This window comes from Nannobrachium achirus (genome assembly GCF_963921795.1).
Source record: "Nannobrachium achirus genome assembly, chromosome: 6".
Taxonomy (NCBI): domain Eukaryota; kingdom Metazoa; phylum Chordata; class Actinopteri; order Myctophiformes; family Myctophidae; genus Nannobrachium; species Nannobrachium achirus.
The window spans coordinates 49552409-49573819 of NC_137815.1; the positions used below are offsets into that span (position 1 = coordinate 49552409).

General features: G+C 43.4%; 1 protein-coding gene across 1 annotated transcript in view; it reads left to right on the forward strand.

Moving 5' to 3' along the window:
• The window catches only part of LOC308287144 (receptor-type tyrosine-protein phosphatase gamma-like), a gene marked incomplete at its 5' end in the record, with an annotated part of 474731 nt that overhangs the window by 383648 nt on the left and 69672 nt on the right, over positions 1-21411 (forward strand). The window contains 1 exon segment of the mRNA XM_080728264.1: positions 9552-9709. Within this exon segment, the coding sequence (XP_080584390.1) occupies positions 9552-9709 (158 nt within the window).

A 21411-nucleotide genomic window follows, 5' to 3' on the forward strand; every position in this document is an offset into this window, starting at 1 on the left:
GAAAGCAGCGCGTGTCACAGCTCATACTGTATATTCCTTCAACATTATCTTTTTGGCAATGTTCAGTAGAAAAGGATTATAATATCCATCCCATGTTTATTATTTTGTGATTGAGGACTAATCGTAGCCTTGTAAATGTGCCGATCTATAGAGAAGAAAAAATAGGCAGCCTATTCTTTTTTTTCTCTCTTTCTTTTTTTTCTTTTTTTTTTTTTGACAAGACACAATTAAGTTCAACATACAACACAGCATAACCAAGTTTAAGTTGTGATTAATTTCTAGTAGCCTATGGTGTGAATGGGTTCCCAGAGCAGAAAGTGCTTAGTCATGCTCTCTCTACCATATATGGTCCAGCCATAAGTACTATGGAAGCTGCTCTCTCGTTTTTACCCTTGTTTTTGCACTTAAATTTACGTCCAAATTCATCATGACATACACCTGTGGATAAGCACAACATGGGATATACACACTGCTTGATGAATTTGACTGACGTTTGGACTTACTGAAATTTAAGATGAAATTTAAGGAAAAAAATACACCCTATTTACGACCAGATTGATGAATGAGGCCCAATGTCACAGAAATTGGAATCCGTAGCCAGACCAGGTGACGCAAGTTCAACTGTTTCTCAGAAGTACTTCCTTCTGGTAGACACACAGCAGGGAAGCCTATGTTTAAACTAACTGTGTGCTTAAGAATGTGATATGAACCTGGCCTAGGGGTGCCAAGGACCACAACAAAAACAGGGGGAGACGCAGTCAAACAAAGTTTAAATAATGTATTAAATCACCAAAGTTAAATAAACATACCAAAATGAAGAGTGAGGTGTGGAAGTCAGTCAAGTCAGTAGTGAAGTGCATGTATGGATGAGTGAGTGATGTAGTGGGTGAGTGTTGCATGTGATAACAGAAATAACAAAATAAGGGGAATGTTGGGAGAGGAGCTGGAGTGAGGAGAGCTGGGAGAGGACTGGGAGCGGGCCCACGTGCACGCCAATCAGACTCAACGATCATCAATCAATCTGCTGCTCCCCAGTCCTATGGGAAGGAGAACAGAACAAATGAATACAAAGCAAATAAGCAAAACATAACTATAACCAAGGAGTGATAAATACATAAAACCCTATGCCTACAGTATATCCTCCTAATGAGGGAACCGTCACAAATGAAACAGAAACAAATAGAAGCAAAATCTTACCCCCTCACTAATTTGTTTGCTAGTACTGATTATAATCCTAAAGCACACCTACAGTATCATAATCACCCCCCTCCCTTATGTTTTATCTTTTATTTACATATACATATGTTTTATTTACATAATGTAAATAAATATCCCACCGCATCGGCCCGGCTCACCACTCCAACAAACACAGCTTTGTTTCTATAATTCATCAAACACAAAGACAATTCCACTTCAATCAAGCACACGCTCCCATCTCTCCCACAGGGGAGATGCTATACGAACGCTACAGTGTGGTTGATTCTCTCCCCTCTCCACTGGTGGGAGTCTCGCCTAGCAGAAGAATGGCTGCTGCTCGCTTACATTTTTCACACCTCTTTTTCTCTGCGCTCTCGTTTGCCGATGTTCTGTCCGGTGGACACGTGCCGCAAGTCTGACTCATCTGTCTTTTGTGAGGCTCACACCTTGTTAAATTTGACATGAAAACCCCTCGCTGGAACAAAATGCCCTCTGACTAAACTAGACTGGCAACAGCAGCTAGCCCCAGCCCCCATCCCACACACACACACACACACACACACACACTTACCTCCTGTGAAATCAGCGCTGTAACAACTGAATCTGTTTTGTACTGCACTTGTGACAGAGGATGGGGGCAGGGGCGTCAATTGGGTATGGCAGGGGTGTGCAGCTGCCATACCCTGGGTCCAGGGGTGAAAATAAAAGTGACTTTTAAATATAAATCCATGAATGTCTCTTTGTCTATCTGCGCTGGTTATTATGTTGTTAAATTACAGTAAAATAACTACAAATGCAAAATGTAACAAAATGATCACTTTAACTATTCTCCACACTTCTCCCCATCTTGACAAAATGTTATATTCCCAGGTTCCGCAGGTTAGCTGCACAGGTGCAATGCATTATTGTTAATTGTGGCACATTTACTAACATGCCAAGTTTAGCTGCACTTGAACAACCGTTCCAGGCTGCCATATATCCAGACCAAAAAATCATAGAAACCTGTGTAAAAAACTGACATTTTTCACCACTCGCGCTGTGAGGTGTTGTGAGCATGTAGATCGTCTATTTTCACAATATAACCGGGTTATACAAAATGTAATTATCCATGAGGACTCCCATCTTTGCCATACCCTATACCTATAGCTTTTGCTGAACTGATGCCACTGGGTGGGGGTCAGGGTTGTTCTTGCTGCAGTATTTCCTCCAGATCCCTGACCAGGGGCGTCACACGGGGGGGAAAAGTAGGACTGAGTTACTAGGGCCCAAGGTGGAGGGCCTTAATTATTTTATACTTTAGCTATTGAAAAATAGCAGATATACAAGCTCAGCTGCGAGCTTGTAGATCTGCTATTTTTGAAAAGTCGTGAAAATGGGTGTAAATCGGGAGAGGAGAGGAGAGGAGAGGAGAGGAGAGGGCGTTTGATTTGCCACTGGAAGGGAAATATGAGTTGCAGGAAGATGACAACAAAGGAAAAAGTCGATGTGGGTGGCGTGTGCACGTCTGTGCATGTCTGTATGAGAGTGAAATGGAGACTGGCTCGGGAGGATAGTGTGCCTGTGTGTTTGTGTGTGAGCATGTAGAATATATGTGCTTTATGTGTCGCTGTGTGTGTGTGTGTGTGTGTGTGTGTGTGTGTGTGTGTGTGTGTGTGTGTGTGTGTGTGTGTGTGTGTGTGTATGTGTGTGTGTGTGTGTGTGTGTGCGTGCGTGCGTGCGTGCGTGCGTGCGTGCGTGCGTGCGTGCGTGCATGCGTCCGTGCGTGCGTGTGTGCGTGGCCGCCAGGCGACAGGGCTGATGCATGCGGCGGGGCAGAGTGAGGGATAGAGACGCAATCGTTATCAGAGACACATACATACCCTCTCTGAGTCTCTGTCTCTGTCTCTGTCTCTGTCTCTGTCTCTCTCTCTCTCTCTCTCTCTCTCTCTCTCTCTCCCCTCCCTCCATTCTACCCTCTAACTGACAGGCCTCGTCTCCTACTACCCCACCCCGCCCCGCCCCTCCCAACACCCCCCCTCCCACCCCTCTGCCCGCCAAGGGTGATTTCTGATATGTATTTTCAGCTCTGTCGCCTCCGCCGCCGCGCGGAGGAGCGTGGTGCATGGAGGGGACAGGCATGTGGTGATGTGGTGTGGTGGGGGGGCCCAGGGAATGGGGAGGGGGTGGGGTGGAGAGACCAGGTAAATGAAAGCTTGTTGTCACACAGGCGTGCGTTTGTGGTGGGCATTGGGGAGGGGGGAGGGGGGGGGGGGGGGGGGGGGGGTACATACAAGTGGTACATTTTAGGCGTGTGACAAGCACAAGGTCACGCCACTGACCTGAGAACTGCCAAGCATATTTATTAAATACATTACGTTGTGGGGCGCCCACTGGCCTACCGGTCCAGGCACATAAGCTCAGTGACAGCATATGTCACTGGTTTGATTTCCGATACTGACTACCTTTGCTGTGTGTCGGCCCCCGTCTCTCTCCCCATCTCTCTCCATTTACTGTCGGTCTGCTGTCCTGTCAATGGAGGCATAAAAGCCCCAAAACATATCTTACTTGTTTAATTGTTTACGTTTTCATAAAACCTGCAGATCATGTATGTCCGTCATGCCTCATGTCACCCTCCATACAAGATCCCTGATGTGCTCAATATTAAGCCCTTATCTGGCAATGCCCATGTATGGACTTATTGTGTCAGTCTCATGACAACCAGTGTGGTTGTCGCGATGCAAGTCACACTTGCAAATGAATTCCGTCCCTGTCCCTTTTATGCCCATATATTATATGGAGATCCCTGATGTCATCAATATTTAAGCCCATAACTGGGAATGCCCATATATGGACATATTGTGTCAGTCTCTGTTGTTTCAGCGCGACCTCGCCCTAAAGCTTCTCGCCCTTATATTAGGTCGTCTTACTGGTAAATATTGAACCAATGAAAAGTATTTAAAAGCGCTTGTGACAAAGTCATACAGTTTCTACATTGGATCCATTGGAACACAGGTTTTTTTTCTTTTTTTTACATTTCCGGAAAATTACACTTCTGGACAGCGATGATAAACTCCTTTCACTCCTCCTGAATGCTCTTTGTGTCACGTATAAAGGAGAAGACATGTTGTGATAAGATAGCTCAGGGTCTCATTCTACTTTTCAAGGTCTTGGTTTTGGTTTTTTCTTGGTCGTACGAAAACAGAAGATCTGCCAAGCTCAAAGAGCGTTGCAAGCTTGTAGATTTGCTATTTTCACATGGTTTAAAGACATTGTACCATGACAGAAAAAGTACAAAACTATGGCACTACCTCTTTAAAATACTTTCAACCTGGTATCCCTATTTTTGGTAGGTAATTAACATTTTTGAAAAGGTTTTAGAGTTTTAGTTCCACAGTCTTAGCTGGTGCTGTGCAGGCCAAGAGCCACACTGAGGATTCTCAGCAGACTCCTGTTAGCCATCAGGAGATCTGCCCGCTTAACTAATCATCAATTACCTTCTTCTGCTGCTTTACAGGAAACGTTTCATTATGCAGCTGGAGGATGTATTGTACATACACTTGGCACAAGATCACACGTTGGGAGTCACTGTGTGTGTGTGTGTGTGTGTGTGTGTGTGTGCGTGTGCGTGTGCGTGTGTGTGCGTGCGTGCGTGCGTGCGTGTGTGTGTGTGTGTGTGTGTGTGTGTGTGTGTGCTGTAGCACATTGGTGCTCCAGGGGGTCCCAAGCAAAAGTAGTTAACATAGCATCACAATCATTTTGACCACTTTATCCATGCTTTGTACGTTGACTGCTCAGAAATAGCAGATATACAAGCTCACAGCGTGTCACCTGGTGCTGTGCTGCGAGCTTATACATCTGCTATTTTTTTGCATTTTTTAGAAAATCGTGAAAGCGCTTGGAAGATTTAGAATCATATTGATTTCTTTCTTTTTTAACACAAATCTTCTCTTCTGGGGGTCCCTGGCAGGCTGGCATAAAATATTGTCAGACAGGGGACCACGGCCAAATATATATATCAATTTGGGGGTCCTTGACACGAAAAGGTTTGAGAACCACTGCTCTGACAGACTAGCTGGGCGTGAATAAGTCAAAGTGGTTTTGCCCCCTGAATGCGCACACAACTATCGAGTAACATTTGTAAACAAGATACCCGTCTAGGCCAAGATATGCAAAGTATGCAAGTCTGTCGTTTTCACCATCAAAATGTCAGTTCCCCTTGAAACCTGTTTCCGAAAACATAACCCATTTTGTATGTATAGACGTTATGTTGATGCTTGGATTTCTGATGTTCAGGTCCACTTCCTCCACCTTTTACATCAATTATGTTTTTAGTTTTTTTGTTGTTGTTGTTGTTGTTGTTGTTGTTTTCTGGTCCACATGTACTGGTACTGTAGGACTCTGCCTTTGAAGATCTAAAGAGCATTTCTTTTTTTTTAACACAACCTTTACAGGCTGTACAGTAAGCTCTGATACATATACATGGAAATCAATGTTCTTAGAAAGAATAACGTATACTTGGTTCACTGCTGTGCATCAATGCATCCAAATGTCACCATCTTGTTTGCTTGTGGATTGTGCAGTATGCTGTGCAGCCGTGCTTCTCTGCTCGCCAGGATGGAAAGCTAGCCGTACCAGGCGTCCCCGAGGAGCGGATTTGAAAGCCTTTTCCCGTATACAGAATCGTCCCGTCTCCAGCTTCAGTCAACAGAGGATATCATCGCTGTCGGTCGGAAACCTTGTATCCAGAACTGTTGCTTTTCAGCATAATATGGCAAAGAGAAGAACTCGTGTTTCCATGGATCCAGCGTAGTTATAATTTAGTCACAACCTCTTGCTTGTTTATCTTCTTCTTTGGTTACATTTTTATAAAGCCCACAGAATTTACCGCTTTGCACCTCGTGTCCCTATTTTGGGCATGTCATTATAGGTCACCATTTTTCAAAATCTTCAAAGATGATTATTTTTCTCAACATTTGTCCGATCTACAAGCCCGATCGGCTGTAGATCGGCTATGTTGGCTATTTGTGCACTACTTTTGCACGTCTTTTGTAACACTTTTATGTGACAATGTACAAAATAGACCTGGCGGTGGTGATAAGTAGGGGTGTTTGAACCCATTGTTTAGGAATCTTTCCATGGGTTTACATTCTTGTCTGTGTTGGCCTAGCTCAGCCACACGAGAGGAAGAAAAAGAAAAAGAAAAACACATTTCAAGTAAGAAAGCTGCAATTAATTTAAGCCAGTGAAGGTGTCTCATTGTAGACTGGAGAAGAGAAAACATGAGAGACCAAAACTTGGGAAAGATGTTGTGTAGCAGTTGCACAAAAGTGCATTCAGCATGGCAATCACTTCTTCTGGGAGAGACGAGCATCTCAATGGAAGTCCTTCGGAGGGAAAACGCACAGCAGCGCACGCACAGAGACTGTTAAATATGCACACGGAAGGCACCGCTTGCCGTGTTGTCATTGTCTAGCTTTTGCATTTAGATGTATATTTACACGGGGCCCTTGTGTCAGCACGGTGTCATTTCTCCCCTGTTTGCCCACTCGAGCGTCGCTGCTCCCACCAGCACTCGTATCGCGGCATTGAAATGAACTCCCCTCCTTCCTCGCCGGCACAAATTACAAGTCCATTAATTCAAGAGCCCGGCGGTGGCTTTGAAGTCTCCACTGACTCAGCACTGTGTGACCCTGATTGGCAATTAATTTTTAACGGGTGAAACAGCTTACGGTGTTACTGGGATACTGCGTTGGCCTCGTGCTAGTAGCATACACACAGTAAAATACTCTGGGAGTAAAATACTCTGGGAGTGCACAAATGTAACCAAATGGACCCTTATCCATTTGGTTATACATTTGTGCACTGTCAGAGTCAAATTAGTTTTTGCTCTGTGTAAGAATTTAGCCAAGAGCAAGACTCTCTCTTTCTCCGGCCCTCTCTCTATCTCCCTCTCAGAAAGTGTCTCTACCTCTGTACTAGTCTGCGTCGCTACCATGGTGCCATGCTAGCCAACTGTTGGCATTGAAGCATGCCTAATGCTGCCTTCAAACCTAGATAGTTCGAGAGGCGCGATTACATACAAAGTGAATGCAAAGACGAGATGACGTGCGACTGGGCGCGGCGAACAATCCGAACGGGGTGGTGTGAATGGCGTGAACGGTCGCTTCGGTATCCTCATCCCAGTTGGAAAAATCCAACTGAAGCGACCTTCGCTTCCCTCCGACTCCACCCATCGCGTCCTGACACCCAATCAGCGTTGATATTGTCCGGAAACACGGTTTTGGGGCCCTTTTTTTTCGCCTTGATTCTGACGTGACATGTTTTTCTTTTCCCAACGCTGACCCACGTGATCAAAGTGAAGCGATTGAAGCGACTAGAAACAAAGAAATAGCTTCAGGATGGGGCATAAGAGTGATTTTCTGCACCTCTATCTCCCTGTTCTTCCTTTCTTTGTTTTGTCTCTCTCTCTCTCTCTCTCTCTCAGTGTGTCTTCCACTGCCGTCACTGATGGGGGGGTTTAATCCCAAAGCACTGCCTTTCACATTCAATCTGATGTGGTTCCGCTGCACACTGCTAGCACGCTAAGCTCCCCCCTTTTCATCCCCATCTCAATAGGATTTTCAGTTTAGTTATGTATTGAGAAATATGGAGCAGAGGCAACCATTTATCTCTCCTCCTTTTGTTCCTGTGGCATATTTGAGGGGATTTTCGACACAGCTGCTATCTTGATTTTGCCAGGGAATCTGGCTGGTCTTCTTGGCAGTCGGACACCCATTTCCCCGCAGTATTTCGGTCGGACCCTTTCTGTTGTGCTGTTACGTCGGGACAGCAGGTGAGCTGGCTGCACGTTGTTCGCAGTGTTGCCTGACAGAGAGCCGTCACCATTAAGCAGGACTGCATAGAAGGGAAAATGGCTACTGCCTCCACTGGGATTGAGCGTCTTTGGAGTGTGAGATTTGTTTAAGGCAAGAACAGTCTGCTGACAAAATGCTTTGGATGAAGCCTTGTGCGGCTCGGAGCCCAACGAAGATGCCAGCAGCGTCTCAGGCAGGCCCGGTTGCTAAAAAAAAAACACCTTTATGAGATGACAATCGCTCCAAACCCGAGATGCTCCCACTCTCTGGCATTGGCACAGAGAGATGTTTTATCAACGACAGCGTACATGAAGCACATTGCTTCTAAGCACGCCTTATCAACAAATTAATCCTTTGTTCTAAATTGTGTTCGCATCAGCCAATGTCACTTAGCCTCCCAGCCCACACCACGGCTTCACATCCTCTCCAAGGCCACTAATACCTCCAGGGAAACGTTTGAACAAAAGGGACGGACGGTCGACACTGAGATGCATATCGCAGTGCATTATAAACTACTTTAAATCCTTTTCATTGTATGCCCTTATAGGGTAATTGGATATGTTTCACTAACAAAGGGGCACTTTAGCTCCTCAAGGAGCTAATGGCCGTACAAGTAGAGTCTTGCATCCTGTAAGCATAAACATCAGTCATTATGGGGTTGAATATGTTACATAAGCTGTGTCGTCAGACCTCTCCCACACGTCAATGTGGTGGACTAGCTGAATAGCCAAAATGGCTGAAACATTATCCACAAGTAAAACAGCCCTAATGGCGATTAGCGACAGAGCTTCTAAATACGTGGCTGCTTTCACACTCACTGACAGATCTGTGCCACTCACTCACATACTGTACCTGTAGCTCTGTGCCACTCATTCACATACCTGTAGCTCTGTGCCGCCTCTCTGTGGCTTTCACAGACGTGACAGGACATGAGCGTGACATGAGGCGTGACAGGCGTGACTGCACTCACTCACGGACACGAGCTGGCCGTTTTCATACCAACTGCGACAGTCACAAATAAAAACGCAATAACCAAAACGTCAAATTGTTTTTGACTTGAAATGTCTCTCAGCCTTTTAAATCATATCTTGCCTGCTCACACATCACAGAATGTGTCTTCTGTTGTGTCGTTAAGAAAGCGTAAAAGTGGGCCCTGAGGGTCCACAAAGGCCCATTTTCACGATGGTGTAGCAAATGATTCAGTTCTTGGTTTTACAATTGTTTGGTAACATGAAGTTGTGTGGTTAGCAATTCTTTGTTAACACCAGGAAACTGGAAGACATAACTATAGCTATTCAATGTAATTGTGTCTTGTCAATAGTGGTTACTGAACAAGGTCACGGAACAATACAAATATAGACTCACTTTCACAATCACAAACCCAATGGCTGGGAAACTGTATAGGCAGCGCGCCAAAAACCCGGGTCACTTTACCTAAGAGTGAAATAAAGCGTGTCGTGTTTTATTGATCCCAGTGTGGGTTAGCGTTAAAGCTTAGCCTTGTCCTGTTCTGTTCCACAGAGAAGGAGACCTTCTTGGAGCCATTTGTGTTGAAGGACTTGTTGCCCTCCTCCCTGGGAAGTTACTACCGCTACACGGGTTCTCTGACCACACCGCCCTGCACCAAGGTGGTAGAGTGGATCATCTTCAACAGACCGGTCTATGTCTCCTACAAACAGGTGAGGAAGACACACACACACACACACACACACACACACACACACACACACACACACACACACACACACACACACACACACACACACACACACACACACACACACACACGTTCTGAGTGTTCTGAGAGCCGATCTACAACAATGCTGCTATTTTAGGCACTAGAGTTTGGGCCGCTGAGCGGGCTTTGTCAGAGTATCCATGTTACCCGTTTGTCTGTGTCCCTTTTATGCCTACAGTATATGGAGATCCCTGATGTAATTAGTATATACAGTACCGTTAGTGCCTATTGATAAGTTTAGTGACTCGAACCCTAAGACGAACCCTAAGTTTGTTTGCACCTTATTAAAGTAAAATAAATTGAGTGCTAAAATCCTTGCTTCTGAAGTGGCCCGTAGAACTGTTTTCAATATTTTTGACTGTGTTGTGTTTCAAGCATGCTTATTCTTCTGACAGGACATACATAATGAAATTGCTGAGAGCTTTAGGATGTTTATATGAATGAAGATAAATAGTATTATTGCAGAGACTTGATAATGTAAGTAAAAAAATCACACCCGTGTGAAGTGGAGCTGTGTGTGTGTGTGTGTGTGTGTGTGTGTGTGTGTGTGTGTGTGTGTGTGTGTGTGTGTGTGTGTGTGTGTGTGTGTGTGTGTGTGGATCATGTGTACTGATTTTTGTGACATTTGAAGAAAATATGTAGGAAAAGGAGCAAAAAGTGTGTTTTGGAGAAAATTCAAGATGGCGGAAAATCTATCATGGCGCAAATGGGCGTGGCCTATATGGGGAGATGCGTCATGACCCAAGGAATCCAGGGAAAAAATATTTTTAATTTTCCGACCTACGGTTCAAGAGTTACAGGCCAAAACGTAAAGTGGGGTGTTATGGCGCCACCATGCGGCCAAATGACACAATTATTTTTTATTTAATCCTTGAAATCATTATGAACCTCCTCTCCAAGTCTTGAAACTCTAGCCCCTATGGTTTGCGAGAGACAAATAATTGAATGTGAGTTTTTGCGATTCCCATTATAAGTCAATGGGGAAAATTAATTCACTAATAAATTAATATCAATTAAACTATAGAACCTTTCTCTTAGAAAAGTAATAGCCCACGATTCCCGAGTAAGCCGTTCGATTTGACATATGGCGCGAGTGTGTGGTGGCAAAACTGTGGGACTAGTGGCGTGCCGAAGTTTAGGAAGTTCAGGCTACATACAGACAGACAGACAGACAGACAGACAGACACACAGACAGACCCACACGGCCACGTATAGGGAGCCTGTGCTTCACACAGCTCCAAAAAACATGTGGTCCTAAGTGTTTCTTATTAGGGCCGGAACATCCTTACATCTGAACTATCAGAGCTTTCCTAAACAAAAACAACTACCGGTAGATAGCATAGGAAATAGCTTGGTTGATTTGATGTTATTGATTGATTTTATTTTATTATTATTTCGTTTTGCTTCTATTTAATAGGCTATATCATTTACTGAGCCTGGCGTATTACATTGTGCTGGTATTGCATACAAATTAAAACATCAAAATGTTATTTTAATGTTCTACAAATTCCCAAAAATTCCAATCATTATCGTTCATAATTCCCTATTGAATTTATGATGCATTTTTTTGTGCATGGTGAACATCATGGCGCATAGCCACACATATGAGTTGATAATAAAATACTTTGTCATTGTGACTGTCTGTGTTTATCGACAATTGGCAAAGCATTAAGACTTTATGATGATGGAAACGCTTGGTTATTGATGTGCGTTGTTACTTTATGCACGCATACATACAGGCAGGCATTTTCTATACAACCAGTGGAGCCACACGGCCAAGATGCATTCTAAAAATAGATTCTTCCCCCTGCCAGTAATAGATTTGGAATTGAGCACGTTATGTGATCCCTCAATCGGTGAAATAATTGAAAGTCACCCTACCTGGTGTCAAGCTAGTCTTTCTTTGGCTAAGAAGAGTACAGTATGTGAAGAGTATGTGAATCTACAGTATCATGTTAAAGTTCATATAGTTAATTGCGACCGTAGGTATGAAAACCTGCAGATCATGTGCGTGTGTGCGTGCGTGCGTCACGCTTCTGCCCATATATGGACATATTGTGTCAGTCTCATGTCATTTTGGACGAGGTCGCTTCTCGCCCTTAGGGCGTCTTACTGGTTGATATAGGTGTAGATTATTGTTAATATGGGCCTTTAAAGGCCCTGACACTCCAAACCAACTTGCAAGAATAAACGGCAACTAACGGCGACTGATCAGATCGTTTTGTGTCGCTTCAAGTCTCCGATTACAGTTGCATTGGGGGGCATCCGAGTGGTGCAGAGGTAAAGTTCCTGCCCACCATTGTGGAGAGACTGGGGGTTTGCATCCTCCGTGGTGCGGAGGATGTATGTCATGCATTACGCCCTCCCGGTGAAACTGCTCACTGGCAGGTGAGAAGATGCCTATCGGAGGAGACGTGCTTGTCTACACCAGGGGTTTTCAAAGTGGGTGATGGGGCACCCTGGGGTGCCGCGACAGCAGTCCAGGGGTGCCGCGAGATAACTTGATAATATTTGGAATTTATTTGGACACTTAAAATATATTTAGTATCATTTTAAACTTGAAGTACAAACGTATTTTCAGTCAGTTCTAACCAAAATGGCTATTATCTCAACGTTTTCCTGGTAACATAATCACTAAAATATCGTCACAGTTGGGCAGAAACCTTGTATCTCCAAGTTTCAAATGTGTACGTCTTTTGGTAAAGCAAAGCCCTGCTTCATCATACAAGACTGTCGCACAAAACTAGTGAAAACAGAATAAAATGCATTCCCCATAACAAGTAATAACTGAACAATAGAGGAACAATAACTGTTAGTGTTTGCCCAAAGGCATGCTGGGAAGTCCATCCTCATCCAATGCACAGTCCAGAGAACACATGGTAAAGAAAGAGAAGTGAATTAGTCTGTTGTTGACTCTAGCATTGACAATCCCACTGTGCTTCTGTAACTTACAAACCAAGGCATCACATGCCAAGGCTGTCCTCTGTTGCGCCTATTGAATTTTTTTGTATGTATTGTGCTGTGCAGAAATGTAGGCCACGTTAAATGGTATATACTCCAGAAGTACATTTCACACATTGAGCTACTACTGCATCTAAGCATCGCTCGATATTCAAGATTTTTATATTGAGCCTGTAGATGTCTGCTTCTAAATCAGTCTTCCTTTTAGTATTGCTCCATCTACATTCCAATGCTGGCTGTTAAACTAACTCAATTTCCCTCAAGGGATCAAGAAAGCTTTCTCATATTTTATTATTTATTTATCTAATTTAACGTTATGCTTGTGTTAGCAACTGTTAACAGTGTACATTTAAAAGTAAAGCTTATAATTGGTAAAACGGACCTGGTCTTTTTTTCACTCTCTACCAAATCTCTTTGCCAAAAAATAGCAGATCTACAAGCTCACAAGGCATTGCGTTGCAATGCGTTGTGAACTTGTAGATCTGCTATTTTTTGGCAAATGTTCCGCCCCAGGATAATGGATGCGATATCCTAAATCGCAATTTCTTTGGTCACAATAATCGTGACATGAAATGTTCACATCGTCCCATCCCTACTCCTCTTAGGAGTCAGAATCGCTTGAGTCATTCAAGTACAATAAACTTGCAGGAGTTTGCCATTTGCCATTAGTGCACTGTGCACCAGCCTAAGAAACTATACTGTACATTCATTCATACAGTAAGTACTGTATGTAAATCTCTCTATGTACAGTTTGTGCCACAGCTGCATTTTATTGGATGCAAACATGTGAAAATAAGCATGGTACTAGAGACTGCAGCCTAATGCTGTAGCACTTTAGGCTGGAGTGCTTGTGTGTGGACATTTTAATAAGGTCAAGGTTGGACATACAGCACTAGCTGCTTGATGAGAAGAAAACCCAGAGTTAATAAAGAAAAAAAGGGATTGGAATTGTATTGCTGTACTTTATACTGTGAGAATAGAAACCCTCTCTCCTCTCCTCTCCTCTCCTTCTCCCTCTCCCTCTCCTCTCCCTGCCTCCTTCCCTCGCGGAGCACTTGGCAGATCTGTGTCCTAATGAGACCAAATGAGTTTGCTTAAGAGCACTGCTGGAGGAAGCCAAATGTGGAAGACGTATTCACCTTTCTGGCTGGGAGTAAGAGAGAGAGAGAGAGGGGGGAGGGGGAGAGGTGGGACCATGTGACAGCGGAAAGGGAGAAGGAATGAGCTGCAGGAAGAGAGATCAGTAGCTACAGTAGCATGTCCTGTATGTGAGAGAGAGAGGAAGACAGAGATTGACTGACAGAGAGAGAGAGAGAGAGAGAGAGAGAGAGAGAGAGATGACCAAGTGTTTCTGTTTTTTCTGTTAATAATTCATAATTTAATTAATACATTATATGTTTGTTGACATAATCTCGCTAAATAACAATCAATTAATAACATGAACACGTCAATAATAGTGCAAGTTTACATATGAGCTGGAGGTGAGCGACTTGCAATATATTGTCCTATTAATTATTGTTTAGTGACCCGTTTTTAATTAACAACAAAATAATAATAAATAATAATTTCACGAAAAACCAGCAATTTTAACTTGGGGGGCTGAAAATCTGCTAGCCTCGCATATCCAGGCTTACTCATCTGCGAAGAGAAAAGCCTGGTTACGACCATAGGCTGAAACGGCATGAAACGGTGCTACTTCCGGAGGGAGAATTTCACCAGAAGACTGCAACGCATGACGTAACGTCCGTTAACCGCAGCACTTCCGCCACTTCCGGTGTCTGCAGGTTCATGCCATTTACATCGCCTATTGTGGCCAGGGTGTGGGTTTGCCCCTCTGCTCTGGTAACAATTGTTTTTATTGGTCAATTTCATCCCTTAACTACTGATCACACACTAACTTCTACTCAAAACATACCAACAATATATTTGATGGCAATTACGTTTTGAGATATCTTGGTCACAGACAGACAGACAGACAGACAGACAGACAGACAGACAGACAGACAGACAGACAGACAGACAGATAGACAGAAATCGTTACATAACCACCTTGGCAGAGGTAATAACACCAAACATACCATCACAACAAAAAGGAAGGCCAGGGTTTGTTGTTGTGCTCGTTGCGACTCACAGTGAGACCACAGCTGGTCCAGCAGGCAGTAATAGAAGGGATTTCTGAGTGAATTAGAGGAAAACAAAGGGCTAGAGGGATGTGGGGTGAAGAGAGAGAGAGACATAGAGAGAGAGAGAGAGAGAGACAGAGGGGAAGATGGAACACAGCATGCCTCCACTCTGCAGGACTGACCCTTAGCATGATTCAATTTGGTTCTGAGCATTGCACCAACATTGAATCATGCGGTGTGATTCGGAGAGTAGATTTGTCTTTTTGGCTCATGACTGAGTTTGAGAGTTTTTCCATCTTTCTTAGCCGCTTAAAAACCCTATATACTCGCTTGACTGGAGTCGCCCACGGGTCCGGGTATAGAAGCCACTCATTTGTATGCAATCAATCTAGTTTTGAGAAAGACGCGTTTAAAGTGTGAGGATACAGAGAAATAAATCGCCCACGTGCGTTTTCTGCTGCCACGAGATCTACCCAGAGACGTACACACTTATACATCATGGTTGAATATCGCTGCCAGTCACAACTACAATATTTTCAACACAGTTAAAAGCGAGCTATTGTAACTCTCCAGAGTGAGTGACACCCACAGTCACAACACCAGAGGGACAACCCACGATCTGGCACTCCCCAAATTTAGCACACACAATTCTCATTCCACTACTCTGCCACCTTATGGTGGAATGCCTTGACATCATAAATTAAAGTATGTGAACCACTGGCTTCTTTAAAAACTGGTGTGGAAAAACAGTGGTGGCAAGTAACTACAACACCTCCATACTTTTACTCAAGTACATTTTGAATTCCGGACTTTTACTTGTAACAGAGTATTTCTATATTGCAGTATTGATACTTTTACTTAAGTAAAAAATGTATTACTTTTTCCACCACTGGTGAATCAGGAAACTACAAGTAGAGTTAGATATTATTTCCCTTTGAAATGAGGGGTCATACACTTCTTCTCTGTAAATATAGCTATATATTTGTATTTGTTGATGTCATGTATTAATGTTTTAATGTGTTAATATGTCTATATCTATGCTCTGCTGATGAATTGAATACATAGGACCACAATGGAAACAGGTCCCCAAGACCTTTTTGTGTTTTGTTTTGTGTTTTATGTTTTATTGAACCTTAACCTTAATAAAGTATTCAATCAATCAATCAATCAATCAATCAATCAATCAATCTAAAATAACAACAACAATAACTGATTTATTTTGACAGAACACAAAAGTGATTGAATTTGATTGAGATTGGTGTGAAATTGTATGGCTACTGAGTGGGATACAAACAATTTGAAGACTTAATGTGCCTGTCTAAAGTGACAATTTAAAATACATTCATGCTAACTTCAAATACTTGAACTATGTCATTAATATACTTTAGAGTTGTTGTGTGGAAATAAGAACCTCCCCATCTCTGTGGGGTCATGTGATCAGTGACATCATGAAGGTGTACTCTTTGGCTTGCAGAGTACACCTTCATGATGTCACTGATCACATGACCCCACAATCAATTATCCAGTTCAAGGCAACACAGAAGGGGGGACTTTTTCTTATTTCCACACAACAAGGTATATCTAAGGTATATTAATGACATGGTTCAATGTTGAAAATGAGTGGTATTCCCCTTTAAGCCCCATTTACTTCACTGTACATGACGTTTACTTGAATTAAAGGAGTCCACTTTTTCATTGTAGGGCCGACACTTTGTTTACATCCTAGTCTATAGACTAGAATGTAAACAAAGTGTCAGTCTCACAATGGCCAAAATGATTATTTTATCATTATTTTACACTTTTTGTGGTCATTTTTGAATAGAAGCACTATATGAAGCTTATTTTTTTATAAAATATTTTCGAAACATTATTTTAATTTTAGCATCCGTTTTTCAAGAAAAAGTTGACTAGCTCCTTTAAGTCAAATGAAAAATAAAGAAATAAATCCCCAAATAAAGAATTGTAGTGCAGCAATAGTCAGCTTTTAGAGAGATCAATACTCACCTGAAAAGCCTCCCCCTGAGATGAATATGGGCTTCTCGGTTTGTGTGTGTGCGTGCGTGTGTGCGTGCGTGCGTGCGTGCGTGCGTGCGTGTTTGCCTCACTCCAGGATGGATTAGACTCCAGTGAGACTGTGATTTCCACACAGAGAGCAGAATCCCTCCACTGGGGCTCTACTGAGAGTTTCTTGGCTTCAACAGAAACTGTTTGTTCCGGGGGGTATCAACATGCTGTGGATTAGGAGATTGGAGGCTGATTAGGAGATTGGGTGGGGGCCTGGGGGGGGGGGGGGGGGGGGGGGGCATTTCATCCTTACACAGCCTGGCATGAGGCCGTGTGGTGTGGGTGCAGGCGCTGCATGGTGTGTGTCGCTGTGTGAGAATGGCTGTGTGTCAGTGTGTCTGTGTGTGTGTGTCTGTGTGTGTGTGTGTGTGTGTGTGTGTGTGGGTGTGGGTGTGGGTGTGGTGTGTGTGTGTGTGTGTGTGTGTGTGTGTGTGTGTGTGTGTGTGTGTGTGTGTGTTTCTGATGTGTCATCTCCGCCCACATACACCGCCCGATGTGGTGAAAATTATGCAGCATATTGCTGTTGTCGGGTGGAAACCTTGTGTGTCCAAAATGGTGCATTTTGTATTTATCTTTTACAAACGATTTAAAACAAGCACATCTGCTGTTTTCACTAGTTTTGTGTGACAGTCTTGTTATGGTGAAGCAGGGCTTTACGGAACAAAAGATGTACAAATGTGAAACTTGGAGATACAAGGTTTCTGCCCGACAGTGACGATATGTGAACTATGCTGATTTAGCCAAGCATGTGAGCTAGTCTACGGATGTTTATGATCTCCTCTGCCTGCACCCACCATTATCCGACCTGAAAGTGCCCTGATTGTGCAGCCCTTCCTCTCTGTTTGTTGGCCTAGCATGAATAGACACTTTTAAACAATGACGGTGTGAAGAGCCCTTATTCATTCTTTTTGGGTCTGTAGTTTGTGAAATAACTGTGTGGGCTGTAATTGTAATTGTTGTTATACAACCTTTCGGAAAAGCAGCCTTTATGTGGCTCTGTGGAGGAACTGAACTGAACTGAACTGAAATGTGACTGTGGTCCGCTAAGGTATCAGTCCATTTGGTGTCTGTACTTTGAACAATACTTGCAAATCTGTGGATAGCTGCTGTCAAACAATGGTGCTGTTGTGTAACACTAACAATGCCTCTGATTCCATAATGTGGCATGCAATATATATGGAAATTATCGATTAATTCATTAATTGAAAGTTGAGAACCTTATCGATCGATTAATCGATTAATTGATAAGCAGCGTTTTTTTTAGAACCAAAAGGAAAATCGCCTTGATGTATATAACATTAACGCACGTCAACGAGATTCAGCTGTACACAGACACACCTGTATGTAACTTTCACAGGACGATCGCGCTATGAACGGTGAATGTGAACGAATCTTTTGAACGGAACGAAATGATTTGTTCACTGAAATGAACAGCATTGCCCATCACTACTGAGGAGTGTGCAGGCCGCTTCTTATCACCTATGCCTGGATCCCAAGGCCACTTATCACCTGACAGGGGGAGTTTCCCCGGTTGGACGTACTGTAGCACGTGGAAGGAACAGGTTATTCCCTCCATCAGGTGCGCCCCGGCTAGTCAGGGGGAGGCATTATAGAGACCAGGATTACTGCATGTTTTTGTGAGGGTATATCTCTCTTCCCTAGGAGTCACGGGGAGAACATGCAAACTCCACACAGAAAGGCCAGTTCTCCTATCCTTTGACGAAACTCTAATCGGATGTTGCAGTTTAAAGTGCAGACAAAGCTTGCACCAAAAAAAGTAATAAAATACAGCGCTGTCTTGAAATCACAGAGATGTAGCGGTTAACTGCCTGAACATTTCTCAGAGGTGTAGTTTGTGGATTGAGACTAATCTCTCTCTCTCTCTCTCTCTCTCTCTCTCTCTCTCTCTCACTCCATTTTTTCTTTCTCTGTCCATCTCATGGATGTCACGTGCACTCAAAGATCTCTTTCCTGGGGCTACTATTAATTGTCATTCCAAAAACCCAGTTTTAATAAAGAAAACAGTCTGCATGCATGGTCTGCCGCCTCTCAAGTAAAACTGTGTAAATATCATCTTTCATTACCGTGTAGCCGTGGCCCTAATACAGACCTGGGCATTGTACGGCCCGGGGGCCGTATGTGGCACTGCCTTTTGCACTGCCTTTTGCACTGCCTTTTGGCCCGGCCCTCCACAATATTTTCATATGTGGTTGTTCATTAAAAAATAATTGCCCACCCCTGCCCCAATGCCATAATGATGCTGTCCAGTCCTAACTCACTTGCCTCCTCTCCACTCCACTCCACACCACTCCACTCTACTCTACTCCACTCCACTCCACTCCACTCCACTCCACTCCACTCCACTCCACTCCACTCCTTCTCTCTCTCTCTCTCTGTCGGCGCACGCACGCACGCACGCACGCACGCACGCACGCACGCACGCACGCACACACACAAACAATTTTATAAACATAACTCTCCACAGCCTGAGTAGCACACATCTCCGCCCCCGAAAATTACTGGTAATTTCATAGATTCTCAGAAACACACACACACACACACACACACACACACACACACACACACACACACACACACACACACACACACACACACAGGTAATGCATACTGTCACAAAGCCACAAAACAATAAAATGGTAAGATCTCAATTAGATTTTGTATTATAATTTTTTAATCACATAATACAGTATAGAGTTGTCATTTCTCACCTAATTACAGTATTTTCTTAGTTATCAGGCAGATCTTAGGCCTTATCTTGTCCTATACAGTAATGTATATCATAAACCTTTACTGACAGAGACGCAGACTCATTCATTCAGGAAACAGCGCAAATCCATCAGATGGATTATTTTTCCTTTGTGGCAACAGAAAGAACAGGGATATAATAGGTCTTCAATGTAACTAAGTAACGCCATTATTTTGGAAAAGGTAACTAGTAACTAGCTACTAAATTGCAGAACTTTGGTTACTCCATTACCCAAAAAAAGTATTCCGTTACAGTAACGCTGTTAATTGTAACGCTGTTACCTCCAACACTGGTAATACCAAATGTATATTATGTTGTATGGTGTTGTCCCACACCATCCATGAGATTATAGATCAGCTATTATTGGCACAGGAAACGGTCCTACAACGAAGTAGCCTTTACATTTGGCTTACTGTTGATCAACCGTTGCCAGACACTGATTCTGTGGTTGCACTTTAAATCAACCTGGATAATTACCTGAAATCTAATCATGTATTGTTACAGTAGCTTGGGAGAGGCCCAGCTACAATGGATGTCACGGGCGGGGGGATTAGGATTTTGCAGCATACACAGCCTTTCCCCATCTTTCCTTTTTTATTATTTTGTTTGTTCTCCTTTATTTATTCATCTTCCTCGTATATTTTTTTTGGCTGGTTCATTCTGCGGCCATGCCCTCGCATCTCTCCTGGGATTTGACGAGCCGGTGGAGGATGACACGAGGCAGGGGAGGGAAGGACAGGACGACTTCTTGAGTTCACTCAATCAAAACACAGATGCTCATCATTCCTAGCCTGCCTGGCTCTAGTCTAGCTGAATGAAGCCTTGCCAAGGGCATAGTATCCGGCGTGCAAGTTGAGGCGATATAGGAAGTGACTTCAAGGGAAAGTTCATATGAATAGCCGCTAGTTTAGCTGTTTTCCCCCCTGCTGGTACCAAAAGGTATTATGCTCCAATGGGTTTGAGTGGGTTTTTGCAGAACTTTACACTTGATTGTATTACCTTAATTCAAGTACAGCTAAACTTGGCATGTTAGTAAACGTGCCACAATTAACAATAATGAATTGCACCTGTGCAGCTGACCTGCGGAACCTGGGAATATACCATTTTGTCAAGATGGGGAGAATACAAGTGTGGAGAATATAATTATAATACCTTGTTAAAGTGACCATTTTGTTAAATTTTGCATTTGTAGTTATTTGACTGTAATTTAACAACATAATAACCAGAACAGATAGACAAAGAGACATTCATGGATTTATATTTAAAAGTAACTTTTATTTTCCCCCCTGGACCCAGGGTATGGCAGCTGCATACCCCTGCCATACTCGATTGAAGCCCCTGCTGCAGTCCTGTTTTCGGTGCAGGACACCAGCATACAACTGAGTACAAATCATCCTTTATTTTTTCGGTGTATTGTCTCTGATTCTGGAACAGCAGCTGATTGCCACATGGCACACAGAGGCACGGCGACAATTGGTTGTCATCAGTGTGTCCTCCGAGACATGATTCTTTGTGAAACTCTCTTTCTCTCATTCTCTATTGCAGCCAGTATCCTCTCTCTCTCTCTCTCTCTCTCTCTCTCTCTCTCTCTCTCTCTCTCTCTCTCTCTCTCTCTCTCTCTCTGTTGGGCACCAGAGTGAACTATGGTGCATTCGTGACAAACTCCTGAAAAACAAGCCGCAGTCACACACACCACAAAAATACTTTGTCCTGGTGAATTAGTAGTTG